This window comes from Rhinolophus sinicus, linkage group LG15 (genome assembly GCF_036562045.2).
Source record: "Rhinolophus sinicus isolate RSC01 linkage group LG15, ASM3656204v1, whole genome shotgun sequence".
NCBI lineage: Eukaryota > Metazoa > Chordata > Mammalia > Chiroptera > Rhinolophidae > Rhinolophus > Rhinolophus sinicus.
Window position 1 is genome coordinate 29,140,577 of NC_133764.1, and position 13,618 is coordinate 29,154,194.

The following is a 13,618-nucleotide window of genomic DNA, read 5'->3' on the forward strand; positions in this document are numbered from 1 at the left end:
CTGGGGGGACGGGGGATTTAGGGAAGACTTGGGACTGCTAATGGGTATGAGTTTCTTTTTGGGGTGATGTAAATGTTCTAAAATTGACTGTGGTGATGGTTGAACAACTCTGTGAAATACTAAAAGTGACTGACGTGTACACTTTAAATGGGCAAATTACGTGGTGTAAGGATTACATTTCAATAAAGCTATTATCAAATAGACAATGCAGTACCTTTCCTGCTGTGCGAACTAGATCCAGTGCATTCTTATCACTCTCAGGCTGCCCTTCACACTTGACCCTCCTTACCTTGGTCCTTCTCAGTAATCTTTGAAATGTCCATTTCACTTTTGTCTGCTCCTTTTGCAGAATCTGAATCTTTTACCTCGCCTTTCTCAGAATCAGGCTCTGTTTTTATTTTTTTTGGACTTCGTGGACTTCTTCTTCTATCTGACTCATCCATGTTTTCATCCATATTAGTTTTGGCTAAAAAGAACCAAGTATATAGTTAAGTACAGGTGTTCTGAATATTAGCAACTTACTTTCATGTATCTAATTTAGTGGACATTATTAAGTGTTTTCAAGCAATGTATATACTTCATTATTTTTTATTAAAAAAAAAAAAAAGGTTGAAGATCCTATATACTTTCTTATATGCTCGGGTGACCTAAAGCATAAAAGGAAGGACTGCATTTTAGATGTGCTTTAGAAGCTTTCACATTTGAGACTATTTCAACCTGTTCACTGACTTCAGAAAGTCTGCACCTGTGGTTTCTAACATACATTGCACTACAGAACCATATTACAATCAGATAAATGTTAAGATGCCCTATCCGAAAAAAAAGTACATACACAAACTTTTGTTAATCAATTTCACTGGATTCCCAGATAGCCTTGAAGTTTATCCATGGACTCCAGGGGAAGAATACTTAAGTCTGTATCAAAGAATAAAAGACTTAAATAACCGAATGCAGTGTGTGGCCTAGTTTGGATCTGGTTTATTACCAACAGCAAAAAGACATCTCTGAGACAATTGCAGCAATTGGAATATGAATATGATGGTTAATATATTAACTACTGTTAATTTGCTGATTGTGATAATGGCATGATGACTAGGAAAAAATGTTCATCTCAATTAGAGATATATATACCTAACTAGTTTTGGTTAAGGGACATGACTTTGGGGATTTGCTGGAAAAACCCCCAGGAAAAGAAAGTGGGCAGTGACAACTGAAAGAAGAGTGATAGAATTTGATAACTACTGAAGTTGAATGATGGTTACACAGTAGTTCATTATTATAGTCTCTTTTATTTTTGTGTAGTTTCAAATTTTCCATGAAGGGAAGAAAAAAAATAATCAAACCCACAAAACAGACCTATTGTCTGAATGAATATTCTTGGGCCTTGGAGGCATTTTCTACCTTTTATTTTCTTCTTCACTTGAACTCAAATATCTCAAGGCCTTAGCAGGATGTACATATTTTTTATTTAAATAAATGGCTCTTCCCAGAAAGGTTTGGATGAGGGAAAGGAAAAGAATGCAAAAAATGCACCCAGTATCTGTCATGACAGCAGGATACTGGTGAGAGAAGAAAAGCATCATACAGAAGGGTGACAGGATGTGTCTGGATCTTACAGGTAACATAAGGATAAAAAAAACTAAACTGGTGTTTTCTTTCTTCAATGCTTCTTTAATTACTGCAGAACAACTAGATGTATTTTCAATAGTTCCCAGTTGCTCAAAAAGAGCTTTGTATGACACTGGTAGTCCCATCTATAAACTGCAACACTCCTGATATTTAAAATAGACAAGTATAAAATGTTTGGGGCTCCCCCCCCCCATTAAAGGTCTTCTTGACAAAAAGACTATTAATATAGGGCAGCTGGCCCAGGTGGCTGGAGCCCCATGCTCCTAATGCCGAGGTTGCCACTTCGATTCCCACATGGGCCAGTGAGCTGCGCCCTCCACAGCTAGACTGAAACAACTACTTGACTTGGAGCTGATGGGTCCTGGAAAAACACACTTAATATAAATAAAAGTTAAAAAAAAAAAGAAAGATACAGTCAGCAGTCAAACAAGTCGAATACTCTGGTCCCTGGTGTGAAGTCCAGTGTTCCCTGAACTGCATTCCTCTCTGCTTTACAGCACATCTGTGCCTCTACCACATGATCAGATCAGATGAGCCATTATTATAGGGGCCAGAGTTCTGAAATGATACACAGTATAATTTATACTGATTTACATAAACAGTATAAAACTATATTGTTGCCTTCACTGTAATTTCTACTCTGTAGTTAAGCTAAGCTAACAATATGCACTGCTGCTTTTTTTCCCTGCTACCATCTGGGTGGAAAGGCTCAAAAGATGCTAGGAGACCAACCTAGTACCTGACTGTTAAGGCCCAGCATTTGGACAATGGAAAGTCCTATGCTAAGCAAAGTGTATATAAAGTAAATTTGCAAAAGCCTGAATAGTTTTCATATTGATAACCTGTATTTTATTACACAGGTCAGATACAATGAAACAAAAGCTCTCTATAATTCCAAGTGCTACATGGGTAACTGGAGTAACAAAATGGTGATAAAAAATTGTAACGATCTTTTGGAATTTATTATAATGGTCATTTAGTTTGAATATAATAATAGAGTAATAGAATTGAATATCTGGTAAATAGATACATAGTGAGCATCGGCTATGTACAAGACACTTCTAGTCTCTTTACAATAAATTCAAGTGAGCCTTATAAAATACATTTTTTCCTGTTAAAATGTAATTCAATGATAACTTTCCCAAATTAACAGTTCCAAGAATCTACCAGTCCAGACTTCACTAGTATCATTCACAAGGAAGCCAAATCCGGCGGGTAGGAGATGAGGATAAGGGGGATCAAATATATGGTGATGGAAGAACTGACTCTGGGTGGTGAACACACAATAGGATTTATAGATGATGTAATACAGAATTGTACACCTGAAATCTATGTAATTTTACTAACAATTGTCACCCCAATAAATTAAAAAAAAAGGAAGCCAAATCCGTTAGCTAGGTATGTACATAGTACCTATTTGGCACTTACAGCATAGGCTTTATAAGAAAAAAGACATCACACCATATATTAGCAAATTATATTGCACAGTGAACAGAAATGCCTTTGAAAATCACTTAGATAACAAGGGTGAGAATGCATGGCAGAGTACAAAACGGGCGACGGAAGTCAGGAGGGATGAATTCTAGCCATATCACTCTTTATCTGCATGAACTTCAGTAGGTCACTTATCATTTTCATGAAATAATCTGCTCACATAACATGAATTTCAAAATACAAGATCTCTTAAAAGAGCAGTTCACCTCTTGAGTTCTGTGATTCTAAATACGAAAGTCATCAGCGAGAGTGTAAATCAAGTTAATACCTCATTTATGTGATAGTGTCATGGAAGCCTATCACTTCCTTTCTGGTTGTGTCATGTGCTACAATACTGGTTACCAGATATATGGTTTCTCAAGTAGTACCGAAATTGAGATTTCAGAAAAATAATTAGGTGGCTGAGGCCTTCGTTTTCTGTTTTTTTACGTTCTATCCTATCATCTTTCTTTAACTGAAATCCTAGATGTCAAAATCCACTGAGTAAAGGTAATTTTAAAAATTACAGTTTATAATTAATAAATAACATTAGTAATTTTACACATTCTAATGAAAATTTCAGAAAAAGTTCTATCCAAAGTATGGTCAGTATACTATAAATCTGTAAGAGATACAAATCAGAAACAATTATGCAGGAAAAATAACTTCAATTACTTACTTCCTTCTAAAGAGTTTCTGTAATTCACATTAGTATTGCCTGGCAATTTAGGAACAAACCTATAAACATGAGTTTTACTAATCCAGCTCCAACCACCATATCCTGTTACTCTGTATTCCTCTCCTTTTTGTTTCCAAACCTGATGTAAATAAAAACATTCTGGTTAAACAAGAATGAGATTGCTTATAAAGCACATGTGGTTTTGTATATTTTAATCAAATGAAGTCAACAGGCAAGCAAAGTAATTAAATTTACCTATTTTATTTTCACCAGGATCAAAGATTTATGAAAAAACTTATTCCTTTGATATTAAAAGTATAACACAATTTTATAGTTTTATAACAATTTTAACTGGTCTAATAACACACTTATATTCTCCAAAGATAAAACATGCTTATAAAATTGCCAAAAAAATTACTTCACTCCAACTATTAAAAGATTGAGTCAAAAGTAAAATAAATTATTAAGTTGCAGAATAAAAATCTCAGAAATGGCTAACACCATTTTAAAAGATTATAATAAAAATTACCTGATGTTTAACTGGAAATGTATATTTTACCCATGTAGCTTGTTGCATCGTTTCTTCCTCTTCTTGTTTCTTCTCTTTTTTTTTGACTTTCTCTTTTTCTTCTCTTTCAATTGATGTCATCCTGTGTAACCTAAGAATAAAAGGATAGATAGAATTACATTTAACTTTGAAAAATAAACACTGTAAAAATAAAGTACTGAAAATTATGAAGACAAAAGCAAAGAATGTTTAGCTATAATCCCCAACCCAGACAATCCCCTCAGAAAAATAAGCAGATGTACAATTCTATAAGAAAAATCGCACAATACAAGGCAAAGCAAAACATGCTATCCTTCCCACATGCCTCCCCATAAGAAATATATTCACTTACGACTTATGCCTGAAATATTTCATGCATACATCAACACTGTACTTACACAAAAGGGGTTATATTATATTGTTATATTATATCGTATCACAAACACAGCTACCCAGTTTTTAATCAATGAATAATTGCACTAGAAGATCTCGCCATACCAGACGATATATAGAGCTTTTAAAGAATTATATACCACTGAATGGACATACTATATAGTTTATTAAACCAGTTCCCTATTACAGGGAATACTTTATTTCCTTCCCCCAACACATTCAAAAGCTCTCATTTTATTGACCAATATTTCTGATTCTTTCTAAGTAGCATTGGGATTTTAAAGACTTCACAGAATCCACTAACATAGAATTCAGGTTTCCTACATCCACAGAGTAAAGGGCCCACATGTCCCCTGCTTTTGGGTGAGGGGCAGGACTACGAAGCAAGGACCACACTGATTAGGCACCAATTATTAGTCACAGGATGCAGGCCACACTCTTTTTTCAGGCAGGAAACCAGGTATCACTGCACCCAGCAGTAAGGAGAAGGGCAGGCCTATGGTTAGGCTCTACATTAAGGTGTAGATGGATGTGAATGGGACCATTTTCCATAAACAGGGACATTCACCAAAACCTAGAGAGAGAGGAGCTCCTGGTTCTAAGAGCTCTAGAGGTAGGATTGCTTTTTATCACACTCTACCTAGTTGTAGCCAATTTTGCATGCACAGCTATGTGGAAAGAATAGAGACCATTTGTCAACTTGGGGAGAGAGAGTAGGTGCTAGTAAGCTATGGGAGGAGATTTAATTCTTTTTACGTCCATCCTTCCACCAAAACTCCCTATCTATCTATCTATCTATCTATCTCCACTTTCAAGAAAGCTTTGTGTCTCTGGGACTATAGGACCCTAGAATCTAGCTTCCCCCAGGCTGACAGAACTCATGCTTATTAACTACACACAACGAGTATAGCAAACATTCTTCTTTCTCTCACAATTGATGGAAGGAGAGGGAAAGGAAGTGGATTCTCAGTGGAAACTAAGTCACTGATTCAAATACCATTGATTGCCACCACTCTTGGAACCAGGGAGTGGGGCAAGCTCTGCAGGCACAGCATGGTGATCACGTGACAGCCTCAGCCCAGCAGAGTAAGCAAGGATTGAGCCAGCACCCGGTAGCATCTCAGCAGAGTTTTTGTGGGCTCAGCTTTAAACACCTCAGAAAGGTCAGGTCCAGCACAGCAGCTGATTCCCAGGAATGGAGCACTGTGTGGGGAGGACACCAGTGCTGTGACCCTCTGGGAGGGTCCGGATGGGCTGGGCGGGACACTCAGCTTGTGCTACTGGTGTTAACACGGGCAACAGGTCCATTTTCATTACCAAAGACTTCACTTTGATGGGGATACCAGGCCATTGAGGTGATATTAGCTAACTCAGAGTACATTCTATTCTCACTGCCACCAAAACAATCCTTATGGGAAAAGGCAGCAACAGAGGAGCTTTGAGAAAGTTCACGTCCACCTGGCTGGGTGGAAAGCCGGGCCCCTGCTGCCAGCCTGGCGGCCACGACGAGCAAGGCAGCCCCATCAGGCTGGACTGCGCAGCCTCCAGGTGCGGCTCCATACTCGTGGGCGCACTGGGTGGCAGGTGTCCTTCCACATCTGCAGGTTCCACTGTGAGCCGGACTGGCAGTGGATGGAACTTCAGCTCCACTCCTGATCTCCATGTGTGCCCAGGGTTTTGTTGTGTTTGTTTGCTATTACAAACAAAGGTACAATAAGCAATGTTTTCTGTCTTTCTTGGTCAGCTTGGCAGTGTCCTCAGTGCTGGGATGGCTAAGTCCAAAGGTTCTTACACTTTCAATGCTGACAGTGGCAAATTGTATACTTTACACTGCCATCAATTACAAAGCCACCCTGCTTTCTCACACGTTCACTCAAGTTAGTACCAAACTTCTAAATTATTAGCCCAACTGAGAGATAAGACATATTATCCCATTGTTTTGATTTACATTTCTTTAATTATGAGATGTAAACATTTTTTTTAATGTCTACTAGCCTTTTGTATTTATTTTTCTGCAAAATGCCTGTTCAAATCCTTTGTCTTGTCTGTACTGGACTATTAGTCCTTTTCATTTATTAAAGGTCTTTGTCAATTAAGGAAATTTTCCATTTGTGGTGCAAATATTTTTCCTGTTTGTCATCTGTCTTTTGAGTTTGATTATATTATTATTTTTCCACTCAGAATGTTAAACACATATATCCACTTTTTCCTCTCTGGCATCTGGGTTTTACATCTGTTTAAAAAGAAAGTATTACAACAAAAACATAAATTAATCCACGCTTTCTTATTGAAGTTTTCATATTAATTCTTGGTTTAAAAAAACTTAGTAAATAGGAATAGATGAATAGTGTTTTTTTTTGTAATGATGTGTTTCAAATAAAACCATCATGCCTTTTGGTGAACTCTTGAAGCATTCCCACTAACACTTAGGTGATACACAACAAAGATGTCAACTATCACCGCTAATTATTAATGTTTCTTAAAAGTATTAGCCAATTCAATTTGTCAAGAGAAATAAAACATATACTGTATATTGGCAGATATATGCACAGTTATTATGCAGTTATTATACACTTAGAAAACCCCCAAAAATTGAAAAACTATCAGAAACCACACGAAAATTAAATAAGGTGGATGCCATACTGACCAATAGGATTTATGTATACAAACAGTAACCATGAGACAATACAATGGGAGTTCTCAGTTAAAATAACAAATTGAATAAACACATTTAACCTTGCTCCCTGCTGAACTCCACCAAAACTGTGGCAAAAGGAGTTTTTTAAAACATAAACCTGCAGCGACCAGGGGAGCAACAGAGAATTTGGCAGCAGTAAAACTGAAAACGATGCTGCAGGTGGACAGCTGGTAGGTAACCCCGCCACCAGGACGGCCGGTGGGGAGAAATGAGACTTTCCACAGGTTACAACACAGAATCCTCCAAAGGTGCGGAAGCAGGAATTACAGAACAGCCCTCTTCAGGTCTGTCTCTGCAGTGTGCCAGGTTACATACGTCCTGCCCAGTCCCGTTAGTGGTGAGCCCACATCTTCCAGGCCTCGCTCGTGTGACCTCACCCTTCAATTTCACCTGAAGAGGTTCTTGTAAACTTGTAAACTGTGACCCAGAGACACGTTTATTTTTTCCTGGGAACCTTGGTCTTTTGCTCATGCAGTTAGTTTTATTCTTGCTACTGAGTTTTCAAAAGCCACACTTTACACTGTTTGAGGTATATACACATAAAGAAAAGCAAAAGAATTGTAACACAGAAGTCAGGATAATGACTACCTGGGGATGGGACACACTAGCTTCCAATGTATTGGCTATTGATAAAGTTTAATTTCCTAACCTAGTTACATTCTATATATTCTTAAAAATCATAATGATAGAAAAGATTCCCAAAACAACAAAAAAACTTCAAACAACCAGGAATAAGTTTAACAGGAAATAGTCAGAATCATAAAGGAATCATTAAATGTTTACTGAAGATAAAAAAGGATACTTTGAGTAAATGAAAAGATATGGTTAGATATGTATAATCTATTAAAATTAATATTTATTGGCATTATGAATAGGATTTTTCCTCCTTGGTGACAGGGAGGCTTGACAGACATGATACTAATATTTCATTTAGAAAAATTAATGTGCAAGAAAGGGAAGTAGGTATTACAAAAAGGGGAATCAATATTAGAAAACGTTTTAAAGCTACAATAATCAAAATAATTTGTACCGGGGCCGACCCGGTGGCTCAGGTGGTTGGAGCTCCATGCTCCTAACTCCGAAGGCTGCCGGTTCCATTCCACATGGTCCAGTGGGCTCTCAACCACAAGGTTGTTGGTTCAACTCAAGTCCCGCAAGGGATGGTGGGCTCCGCCCCCTGCAACTAAGATTGAACACAGCTCCTTGAGCTGAGCTGCCACTGAGCTCCCAGATGGCTCAGTTGGTTGGAGCATGGGCTCTCAACCACAAGGTTGCTGGTTCGATACCCGCAAGGGATGGTGGGCTGCACCCCCTGCAACTAGCAATGGCAACTGGACCTGGAGCTGAGCTGCACCCTCCACAACTAAGACTGAAAGGACAACACTTGACTTGTAAAAAAGTCCTGGAAGTACATACTGTTCCCCAATAAAGTCCTGTTCCCCTTCCAATAAAAATCTTAAATAAATAAATAAATAAATAAATAAATAGTACAGCAGAAGAAGTAGAGCAGTGAATTCTAACAGATAATCCAGAAATAGACCCAAACATATGTGGGAATGTAGCTATGATAGCATCGCATATCGAAGAACAGGGCATGTCTGGGGAAAATATCACCTAGATCCCTGCCTCAGCAAAAAACATTCAGATTAATGAAGATTAAAAAAAATACTCTTAAAAACAGTAACAAAACTTCAATAAGAAAACATGAATTTATGTTTTTGTTGTAATACTTTCTTTTTAAACAGATATAAAACCCAGATGCCAGAGAGGAAAAAGTAGATCTATGTATTTACAATTCTGAGTGGAAAAATAATTATATAATCAAACTCAAAAGACAGATGACAAACAGGAAAAATATTTGCACCACAAATGGAAAATTTCCTTAATTGACAAAGACCTTTAATAAATGAAAAGGACTAATAGTCCAGTACAGACAAGACAAAGGATTTGAACAGGCATTTTGCAGAAAAATAAATACAAAAGGCCTGTAGACATTTAAAAAAAAAAAGTTTACAATTCTTATAAGAAATGTAAATCAAAACAATGGGATCGTATTTCTTATATGAACTTAATGAACTTATACCATGTTAATAAGTAACTTCTTGGCATCTAATGAGATGGTCCAAGTTTTCTTTCTTTGATGTCTTAAATAGCATAGCATGAATCATCTCCTAATAATGGACACATCTTCACGCCTAGGAGAAGCCCATTTAGCTGTGGTTTATTATTCTTTTCATTTACTCCTGAATATATCTGCTAATGTTTTGCTTAAAATTTCTTGAATGTACATCTATTTGCCATTAATTATTAGTCAGTGGTAAATATTAATGAAAGAGACTGGGTCATAATTTTCTATTTATCTATTTCTACTTATCAAGTTTTATAAGTTTTATACTAACATAAATAATGATACGCAAGATTTCTTTCTTTTTCTGTTTTGTATAAGAGTTCAAATAGAATGATCTGCTTCTTGAAATCTGCAGAACATCCTTATGAAGTCATCTGGTCCTGCCCATCTCCAGTGGTAGCCTTTAAACTGAACTAGAAATCATTTTCCTGCCTGAGAAAACAGTGTGGCCTATGACCTACTCAGTCCAATGACTGAGCTCAGGGGGCTCCTCCTCCCCCAACTCGTCTCCTACCCAAAAGTAGGAGCCCAGTAGGCCCCTTTCCCTGCGGACGTAGGAAGCCTGAATACTGTTATCGGACCCTGTGAAGGTTTAAAATACCTGGCACCAGCGGCAGAGGATCAGAAATATTGGTTGGTATATCCCCTTTCTTATTCTTGCTATTATTTGTGCTTTCTTTTTTTCCCTTCCCTGATAATCACATCAGAGATTTGTAATTTGCAGTTTTTCTTTTCTAATATAAATGCTGAAGGCTACCAATTTCCCCTAGGTACTCTTTATTTGCATCCCCCAAATTTCAGTATAGGTAGTGTTCCCATGAACATTCAATTCAAAATGTTTTCTAGTTTCCATTATTTTTCTTTGACCATTTTTTATTTAGTTAGAAATGTATTCCTTACATTTCAAGCATACAAGCCCTTAGCTCCTGCATTTCTTTAAAGTTTTACCACAAATGTCTATATCCCTAAACAATACTGTAACATGACGTTAGCATACATGCTTGTAAATTTTACATAAATGGAATCATGCATTATGTATTTTCTAGGAAAAGAATTGTTTTTACTCTGTTGTACTTTTATGAGATTCAAAGTCGTTGACACTTGTTGCTCTACTTTGTTTTTCAACTGCTGTACAGTAGTCCATTACAGAACCCCACCACAATGTAAACATGCCTGATTATGGGCATTTAGGGGCCTTTACCAAATTTCACCATTACAAAATATTACAAGGAACAGCTTTCTACGTGTCTTCTCATGTACACATGCAAGGTTTCTCTAAGCTACCTAATTAGCAGAATTGCATTTTCAACTTTGTTTTTACCAAATTGTTATCCAAAATGCATGCAGCAAACCCTTGTACTAGTTGCTCTTTTATCAGCAATGTATCAGAATTCTCTTCCAATTATGTCATAGATTTGCCAATACTCTAATTAAATGTTTTGACAATTGATGGTAATAATAGGTCCTAGTTGTAATGTGCATTTTCCCCACCTTTCCACAAAGGTAAAGCATCTTTTCATGTTTTTTGAGTATTTGTGTCTCCTTTTCTGTGAATTATGTTTGTTATCTTTGGCCTTTTTTTCCTACTAAATTGTTTGATTTTTTTTTCTTACTGAAGTGAAATTCTTGAATACATTGTGGATATTAATGTTTTTTTTTATTACAATAAAACAAAAATATTTTCAACCAGTCTATGACTTAAATCTTTTAGAATGATACATTACTATTATATAAAAGTCAAACAATAGGAAACAATCCACTGTTTACTGATAAAACTATACAGTAAAAGAAAGGGTATAACAAAACACAAACTTAAAAATTATTATTATTTCTCAGGAAAGGCAAGGTAATGTGAATGGAAAGCAGATGCAATAATGATTATGTTCTCGTTTTTAAATTGGTGAATTCACAGGTGTTCATTTTATTACTACTCATTATAGCTTATATATGACATACAACCTCATGTATGTGTCACCATATTAAACATAAAAAAGGAAAGACACTTGTAGTATGTACAGACACAGACACACACATGCCCATCACTTTCATCTGACAGATAACATGCTTATAAATAAAAGAAACAATGGCCGCCTTAGGTACATTTTGGGAGAGCGTGAATGACAGAAGGAAAGAAGACAAGACAAAGAGAAAAGGAGAAAAGGAAGGAAGTATGGAAGGGAGGGACGGAGTAAGAAAAACAAACATGAGTACAAGGAAAGAGAGGCAAGGAATAAAAAGAAAAGAGACAAAGGGGAAGGGAGGAAGAAAGGAGAGAGGGAAGGAGAGAACTTGTCCTTATTCCAGAGTCATAATCTCATTATTTTCTTTTTGAAGTTTTAAAGTCTTGCTTTTCACGTTGAGGATTTACTCTACCTGGAACTGACTGCACTGTATGACATAGAGAACGGAATCCAATTTTCTACCGAATGGATAACTAATTGCCTCATCACCTTCTGTTGAATAGTTCATCCCTTCTAACGCTATTTCTATCATAAATTATATTTCCATACGTGAACTGGTTTCTTTCTGGACTGTTTATTCTATACCACTGGTCTATTTGTTTATCTTTGCATCTCTATGACAGTATAAGTTTTGTTACCTGGTAGGTCAAGTCTTTCCACCTTGTCCTTCAAATTTACCTGTTCTATTATTGCCCCTTTCCATATAAATTTTCTAATCATCTTGCAAATTCTACAGAAAGCCCAACTATAATTATCAATGTTATTGAAATTAATTTCTATAGTAACATGAGGAAAACTGACATTGTCAAGACACCGTATCTTTATATATATGAACATGAGATATATTTCCATTTATTTAGGTATATTTTAAATTTTTTTAAACAAAGACTATAATTTTATCCTAAAAGATCCTAATTTATTATTTTAAAAACATTATGCAACAGTTAGATATTTAGACTTCTCTTAAAACTTTACAGGCTGGCCTGGTGGCTCAGGTGGTTGGAGCTGTGCTCTTAATGCCGAGGTCACCGGTTCGATTCCCACATGGGCAAGTGAGGTGCGCCATCTACAGCTAACATTGTGAACAATAGCTCTCCCTGGAGCTGGGCTGCCATGCGCAGCAGGAGGTTGGCGTGAGCTGCCTCGGCTGCTGAGTGATACCCCGGGCTATGCTGTAAGAAGGCCAGCGACCAGCGTGAGTGGCCAGCTGTGTGCTGCCATGGGTTAAGAGCTGCCGTGAATGACAACTGATTGCCTCAACTGGGGGGGAGCACAAGGCTCATAATACCAGCATGGGCCAGGGGGCTGTGTCCTACACAACTAGACTGAGGAACAATGGCCTGAACCGGAGTGGGGCAGGGAAGAGAGGCGAAAAAAGGGAGGAGGAAAAAATACTAAAAACAAAACAAAAAAACAAACAAAACTATGAGTGCGTTCATTAAAAATGCTTCTTACTTTAGACAATATTTTAAATTTTCATAAACTTGATCTCTTGATTTTCATATAATCCTATATCATAAGTAAGAACTAATGTTCATTCATGTTTCCATCTTACATAGGAGGAAAATGAGGCCAAGAAGTTAAGTCTTTAATATGGCCTTTTAAATACATTTACTTTCATTCTTAACAGAGTAATCTTCCAAAAAGGAATCTAACACACCATTTACAAAGCTCAGAATTCACTTACCTGGTATGTCCTAAAGATTCCCGCCATATTGGTAGCATCACAACTGGTTTAACTGCACACTCCAAAATTGCTAAAGCCAATGCAAATTCTCTGGGTTTGCTACACATCTGAACTGCCTTGATCCAATTTGCCCTATATTTCAGAAGGGAAAAAAAATTATTTCACTTCGTTGACCTTAAATTATAAGCACAAGAGCTGTAATTTATGATGCCTCTATCTTATAGGGCGTATGTTTCTAGGCTAAGCAGGTGTAAATACACCACTACTGGAAGTTTCTCCCTCACAGGATCATAAATTTTGAATACTGGAAGGAATCCCAGAGGTTAATTTGCCCTCCAACTTCTTAAATCTTCTACAGTGTGCTGGAACTTTGTCTGGCCTCCACTTGATTGCAGGGATAAAGACTCTGCTTTCCAGAAATCT

At 36.9% G+C, this 13,618-nt stretch overlaps 1 protein-coding gene across 16 annotated transcripts in view; it reads right to left on the reverse strand.

The window, feature by feature from the left end:
* Window positions 1-13,618, reverse strand: part of BPTF (bromodomain PHD finger transcription factor) — a 124,887-nt gene that overhangs the window by 48,481 nt on the left and 62,788 nt on the right. For all 16 annotated transcript variants that reach the window (XM_074319900.1, XM_074319899.1, XM_074319894.1 and 13 more), the window contains 4 exons: window positions 13,196-13,327; window positions 4,311-4,440; window positions 3,782-3,920; window positions 290-466 (listed from right to left, as the gene is read on the reverse strand). In XM_074319900.1, the coding sequence (XP_074176001.1) occupies window positions 290-466; window positions 3,782-3,920; window positions 4,311-4,440; window positions 13,196-13,327 (578 nt within the window). The remainder of the gene's footprint in view (window positions 1-289; window positions 467-3,781; window positions 3,921-4,310; window positions 4,441-13,195; window positions 13,328-13,618) is intronic.